The following is a 7,470-nucleotide window of genomic DNA, read 5'->3' as shown; positions in this document are numbered from 1 at the left end:
CCAGTGTTTGACATGAACACATCAGCACTGCTATCAGTGAGCCTAACGACAGCCGTTAGCATCATTTCAGTGTTTCAGTCATTTCAAAACACTTCCTGTCACTGTGGTGGTTACAGTGACATCATGCAGTTTGTGTTTTGACCTCCAGAGGGCGACAAATCAGCACAGACACAGAGCTGCATTCAAACTTTGCTGCCATCAGTAATAATTCTTCAAATACAAACATCAGTTTAGTGCTGAAAGATTTAAACGCTGCAGGAAGAATAACAACAAAGTGTTTGTCCTTCAAACAGGAAGCAGAAATAAATCACAGCCTGCCAGAGAGGAGGAAGTTCCCGAGGTGCACCTGAACGCAGCGCACAGTGTTTCGATGGTCCTTATTTTGAAGTTGTCCTCAAACGCCTCTCTGCGCGTTTCCTTCCTGCTCAAACTTCCCTTATCTCTTTTATTCTGAGCGTAAAGTTTGCTGATCGTCTTTGTCAGGTAATGTAAATGTTCATGTCTGATTTCTTCACACAAGAAACTGTGTGCGTTTTTATCTCCGGTCTCTGCATTAAAGTCTGTAATGTTTTCCTGGCACCTGACATCAGTTGTGTGCAGCTTAGTTCAGCACAAACAGCACAAATCTGCCGCTCCATAGTTCACGGTAACAGACTCACAGCTGGACCAACGAGGCCGACCGAGGTGTATGGCGTTATTTTTGTGCCACTATTCTGAGCGCACGCAAAAAAAAAAATAAATAAAAATAAAAAAAAAATAGCAGGTGCAAGTATTGTATTTTGAGGAGAAATTTATTTTGAGCGAAGAAAAGCTAAATTTGAATGAACAAAATTCATTGCTGAGTGCACGAAATGTATTTCAGTGTTTGCTATTATCCACACACACAACTGCAGCCCCTCTTGCTCAGTTTTTGCATTTGCGCTCGCTCCCAATGAGTTGCTCGCCCTCTCAACATTTCTGCCCGTGCGCACTCAACTCTTTCTCTACACCAGGGGTGCTCAATCCCAGTCCTCGAGAGCTACTATCCTGCAGCTTTTAGATGTATCCCTACTCCAACACAGCTGAATCAAATGGTTTGATTACCTCTTTAGCATGCCATCAAGTTTGGCAAAGGCCTGATAACAAGCCATTCATTTGATTCAGGTGTGTCGGAACAAGGATGCGTCTAAAAGCTGCAGGACGGTAGCTCTCGAGGACTGGGATTGGGCACCCCTGCTCTACACCATTATATTTCTGCCACAAAACCAGCCAATCACAGACCCTGTGCACGAGAAAATGCTAACTTCCTGGTTTGAGACCGGATGTGGGGTTGTACATTTCCGGTAGCTTTACTTTGCAGTCAATCGCTACTGGCGAAGATATTCTCCAAAATCATGTCCGAAACTCGAAAACAGAAAGATCGCATTAAGTTACAAAGAGGAGAAGGTGGGAACACTCACCGTTGTTGTGTCACAAAAAATCTAATGGTCAATTTTGACGTTTAAAGAGTTTCGATCGATCAGTTTTTTACATCACTCAACACAAGCAGAACTGCATTACAAAATCAGAAGACACATCGTCCACATTCAGAAGCACATCTCTGTATAGTGACTGGTCTTATGATTTAAACAGGCAAATGTTCAGCATTCAAACTACAGGTGAACAACAGTCAAACCAGATGTTTCCCCGTTATGTCCATATCAGCTAGTCAAGTACACACCTACACAGCATGTTAACAAACCGTGAAAATGGGCCCCACAAAAAATGAACGATTGCTGGTAAGGGTTTCTATACATTAGTATGTATTAAGGGTATGTTGTGACTAACCTTCAAAATTACAGTGGTCCCTCACTATAACGCGGTTCACCTTTCACCTCGCTGTTTCGCGGAATGTTTAGTGCAAGTTTTCATGCTTAGTTTTACGTCACATTGTGTCCTGCGTCCTGATCGCTGCAGACGATCTCCTCCGTGACGTCTCTCCTGTACAGTACAGAATCGCTGCATCGACTGCTAGCAGTGTGACTCTGAAGTGCAGTACTGGATGTCCACGATGTCCACACGTCAAAAGATAAAATTGGCTACTTGATTTCACCCATCGCTGGTTATTTTTAGAACATAACACCCGCGATAAACGAGGGACAGCTGAGAAATATAACATTTGAATCCCTTTTCTCTTTTGCTCTGAGGCACGGGGTAAAATATCGACAAGTTGATGAACATCATTTACAGATATATTTGGTAAATGCCCAAGACATCTATAGAAATGTAAATCGCCGCTTGATTCATTCATTTGCTTAACTTGTTTTGGACCGTAAACAAGGCGCGAATATAACAAAAACCTTTATGGTTTTTATTATAAGAAAAATAAAAACTTTTATGGTTTTTATTAATGAAAACCTTTATGGTATAATAAAGACTGCTGGTGGTGTAGTCGGTGATTTTTTTTGTCAGTTCAGCCTTATATATTATGTTTAACCCGAGTTCCCAACCAGTCAGCTGGTGGGTAACAGGCATCTCCGAAAACATTAGAGCACTTGTGCAAATATGTGATGTCTTGATAAATCGGGCAGATATTTACACAGTTTACACAGCACCATTCTCGCATGTAAATATCTTAAAAGTTTATTTTGTGACCCAGAAAGAGTAATATTTCAAACTCCGCCACTGCCTCGTTTGAGTTTAGGACGAAATGGATTCTGGGATATTGGATTTTGTCATTTCGAGCTGATTGGAGACCAAAACAGCCAATCAGAATTTTTTTGCATTCAAGTCTGTGATTGGCTGGTTTTGTGGCACAAATATAAAGGTGTAGAGAAAGAGTTGAGCGCGCAGGGGCAGAAATGTTGACAGCGCAAGCTCTCAAAAACTGCTATTGTGTGTGTGTGTGTGTGTGGATAATAGCAAACACTGAAATACATTTTTTGCATGCAGCAATGAATTTTTGTTCACTCAAATTCAGCTTTTCTTCGGTCAAAATAAATTTCTCCTCAAAATGCAACACTTGCACCTGTAAATTTGTTTTGCGTTCCCTCAGAATAGTGGCACAAAAATAACACCATATAAGTGACTTGGAAACAGATGTTTCTGCGACAAACAGAAAATATGCAGCGAATATTTGGTCTGTAGATGCCGTTTCATGCTCTGCTCGCTCTTCTGTTGCTTTACTTTGAAGAGAAAAAGAAAAGTTTTCCATTATTCTCTCGGATGAAATGTTAAAATAAATCTGTGTTCATACATCTGGAAGCACACAATGATCCACAGGTCATTATGTCTCTCACACTGATTCATGAAGTCATGCAGCTGCTCACAGTGACGTCAGCGCTGAACTGCAGCACAGCTTCTCTCTTTTTTTAAACTTTATTAAGAACAACAAAAGGGAAAATGGCGCACCATAAATTGATGACACAATAGAAAAGCTGCCAGGGAAAATAAAAGCACCGCTCATATCTGCTCTCAGACTGTAATACAGAGGACAGAGAGTAACCATGGCGACAGGGAGACACTCCGTGTGCCTCCCAACCTGGTAAAAGATTTCATTAAAACCATGAAAAGTAAAGAACGTGTCAGTGCTGAAACCTGCTAAAATGACCTGCGTGTGCGAGTCTGGTTGATAGTAAAGACACGTGTGTAAGAGTGTCACTGATAAACTTAATAAAATGAGTGTTAATCATCAGTGTTTATTCACATTAGGTTGTGTGCATTTGTAAAATAGTTTTAGTGTTTTCGGATTTGTGTTGTGTGGATCGAAACAGGACTTGGTGAGCCCTCAGAGGTTTCACACAAATCCCTGCACACATTTGTAAATGTTAGTAAACATGTGCACATGAATGATTTGTGTTTCCTCTGCAGGTGAAGGTAGAGTGAGTGTAAGTGTGTGTGAGCTGAATTGAGCAGCATGGATCAGTGTGAGGACAGAGAGGAGGGAGTCCCTCCCTCTAAAAGCACTCTGTGTGGGGAACATGAGAGCCAGACCAAAGCTCAGAGGTGAGATGACCATCTCTAACTGTCCATGACTCTTCTCCATGTCACAGCTCAGCACTCACATCACTGCTCCATCATTATTCACAGGAACCAGCCTGGACCTCCACCCAGCTGTGTGTGCTGTAAGAGTAACCTGTCTGCAGATCGTCCCATTAATTTTAAAGTCCGGCCTCTGTCTGCTGCAGAGAGGTGAGCTGTTAGTAACATGAACTCTTTGATGTCACTTTGCTGTCTGATTTAAATGAACTGTTTGATGGTGTTTCCTGGTCTCTAATCTGCATCTCAAAGGAAGTCACTGATTGAGGGATTCCTTTATTCTGTAAAACATGTCCAACATTTAGACTCCTCACAGTAGGACCATCAATAACATCGACTCACCTCAAATGCATTTAATGTTAAAGCAGCAGCCCTTTGAAAATGTAAGGTACAGATATTTGTTTGAAAATGTAGGGAGTAAAAGTAAATATTGTCAGAAAAAAAAATTTAAATTTAATTTTTTTTATCTCACATTATGACTCAATGTCTCCAAAGTTATATGTGATTAAAAGTATGTCATTTGTTTTAATCTTATCTAACTTAGTAAGTAATTTAATGGACTCTTGTTTTTTTCTCCAATGGAGCTGTTGACATTAATGTAATTCCATAAGAAGTCAAATTAAAGTAGTGGTCACGAGTCAGAGGTGGTCAGAGAAGAGATTACTTCACTCACTTCATCAGTGTTGTTGGCAGTTCTCTGTACCACGTTCATGCAGGTTTCAGTCATTTCAGGCTCATATAGAGACGTCCAAAGAAACTCAAAATAGTTTTCTCTAAGAGGTCAGTTCTTGTTAATATCTACGTTAGGCAACACCTTGTTGTGTCTGGTTGATTTTCCTCTTTCTTATCCATGAAATGAAGAGAGGCTGTTGTATCATTACCAGGTAAACTTGCTTCAAAGTCTTTGTCAAAAATAATGTGTCAGTTAATCTGAAAAAATCAGCAGCTGATTTTCCAAAAACATCCAGTCTTACATTAGAAACATATGGAGATGTTCACACATGATCCAGAATCAAGGTGAGTGATGGTGTAAGAGGAAATCTTCGTGCAGTATTTAGTGTTAGAAGCTCTGAATGGATGTGTGTGAGCTTTAAATGTTTGGCTGGAAAAAATCTGCTGTGTTAATAAAGTTTATTTGAAGGCAGGAAGAAAAGCTGGTAAAAATACCAAACGTGTTAATTATCAGACTGATCAATTTTATCATTAAGACAGGAGATTATCTGATGGATTATAAAAACTAATCTTTAAATCTGCATGAGAGTTTATTTTTTCTTCCAGCTGTTTAAAAACTACAGCAGCCAGAATCTTTAGTACATGGATATTTGATCACATTTCCCCAGTAATCAGTGTTTCATCATTTAAAAACACTTCCTGTCACTGTGGTGGTTACAGTGACATCATGCAGTTTGTGTTTTGACCTCCAGAGGGCGACAAATCAGCACAGACAGAGAGCTCCATTCAAACTTTGCTGCCATCAGTAATAGTTCTTCAAATATAATCAGTGTTTGATCAGTTATGATATCAGGGACAATCTAGACATGTGTGACAATACTGAACATGTCACATGACACACCTTAAACATCATGTGATCCACTCTCAGTCTGCACTTTCATTCATGACTTCAACAGGTTGAAATGAGCTTTGAAGAAACATTCAGTGAAATAAAGCTTTCATCACTGGATTGATGCTGCTCCCTGATTGGACGGTTGGTTTCAGCTCTCAGTCTATAGGTGATAAGTGGTGAAGGTGAAGGTAGAAGGTGTGACTGGATCTATAGACTGGAAACAGAGAAACTGACTGTAAATGTTTGTAGTATAAAAAAGTTTTGTTCCACAGGATGTCAGAGCTGAGCTGGTATTGGTTCACATTCGTAGTGACAGTGTTTCATTACATTTCCTGTAGGTGGCCTCAGTGAACTTCAACACTGAACCAGTCTGAACATTTTGAAGGGAAATGAAACAAACAACAAAAAATCTGCACAGTGATCAGGATCTATGAAAATGTTGGACTCATCAATTTGTCTTCTCTAAAATAACATTTTTCTCGTTTCCATAAATCATTGATTAAGTTATATTTAGATTGTGAATCACACTTTAGTCAGTTGATGTTTTTAACATAAATGATAACATAAATTCTTTGTTCATGTGTTCCTGTTTTTATGTGTGTGAACAGGAAAATAAGGTCCTGTTGACTCCGCTCCAACAGGAAGTGACATTGACTGTTTCCCACAGAGAGCAGAGTCATGTGACTCAGACTTTTAGTCACTGAGAACATATGTAAAATATAGTTTTTGGCCTTTTCTGGCTTTATTAGATAGTTACAGAGAAGACTGACAGAAAAGTGGAGGGAAAGACATGCGGCAAACGGCCGTAGGTCGGACTTGAACCCGGGCTGGCCGCTCAAAACATTTAAAGATGATTTTATATCTATTTTTATACCACAGTCTATATTTAAATAGAATAAATCAGGTGTTTATTTTAACCTGTTTAAATACATTTTGTTTTCTCTTAAAGTATTAACATTACAGTAATGTGCAGTACAGTATGTAATAATAATTTTAATAACATATTTGAATAGGAATAACAGTTAGCATGTAGATGTATCAGTCTAAAGCATTTTATCTCACTACAGGAGTATAAAGTGTAACTCTTAAAAGCTTTAAATGAAGCTAAATGGACTTTTGTCCTTTTTTTAATATGAAATTGCAGAAGAGCAGCACTGACTGTAACGCAGTAAATACAAACAGTTCATTTAGCTTCATCGTTTTATATTTTCTTATATAAAATATTTTTATTAATATTCTTTTCATTGTAAATAAAACAATAGATGCACTCTGCCAGATTCAAATGTAAAAGAGTGATAATCCCAGCAGGATTATCAAATATTTATTGCCTGGTAGTTTTAGTGTTTATTATTTGTTTGTTACTGATGTTCAACAGGAAACACAAAGACTTTGGAGCGTACTAATTTGTCCGAGGATTTAATTTTCTGTTCAGTGTGACCAAACTGAGTGACTAAGACAAACAGTTCAGCTGCAAAGTGGTAAGAAAAGAAATCCTGTTTCCCTTGAACTTGTAAAGCAATCTTTGTTGAAGCAGAGCTGTTGCATCCTGGTGGCCTTCAGGTTTTTAGGCACGGTGGTACGTCGATGTTTTATAGTGTTTGTTAAATCAAGTGTGTGTTCCACTTTGGACGGTGCTGTAAAAATGGAGCACATTAAACGCTTCAATGCTTCAAACACATCCTGCTGTGAACTGTGTGTACACGGCTAAAGCACAAATTACTGCACACTGAAGCATTTCACTCACTATGAGAAATAGACAACACAAATCCTGTCTCTCTCTCCCTGTGTGTGTGTGTGTGTGTGTGTGTGCGTGTGTGTGTGTGTGTGTGTGTGTGTTTAGTGAGAGAGAGAGAGAACCCTACCCTTTTTTGGCGGCATCTCATTGTACAATTTAAATTGAATATAGTTAG

General features: G+C 39.1%; 1 protein-coding gene across 1 annotated transcript in view; it reads left to right on the top strand.

Moving 5' to 3' along the window:
- The first annotated feature begins 333 nt into the window (after nt 1–333).
- The window catches only part of LOC134622251 (protein NLRC3-like), a 57,895-nt gene continuing 50,758 nt past the window's right edge, over nt 334–7,470 (top strand). The window contains exons 1-3 of the mRNA XM_065470151.1: nt 334–483; nt 3,829–3,963; nt 4,048–4,149. Of these exons, the coding sequence (XP_065326223.1) occupies nt 3,875–3,963; nt 4,048–4,149 (191 nt within the window). The 5' untranslated portion in view covers nt 334–483; nt 3,829–3,874. The remainder of the gene's footprint in view (nt 484–3,828; nt 3,964–4,047; nt 4,150–7,470) is intronic.

Source organism: Pelmatolapia mariae, linkage group LG3_W (genome assembly GCF_036321145.2).
Source record: "Pelmatolapia mariae isolate MD_Pm_ZW linkage group LG3_W, Pm_UMD_F_2, whole genome shotgun sequence".
Lineage (NCBI taxonomy): Eukaryota > Metazoa > Chordata > Actinopteri > Cichliformes > Cichlidae > Pelmatolapia > Pelmatolapia mariae.
The sequence above is the reverse complement of the archived record's forward strand: the minus strand, read 5'-3'. Positions and strand labels throughout refer to the sequence as shown.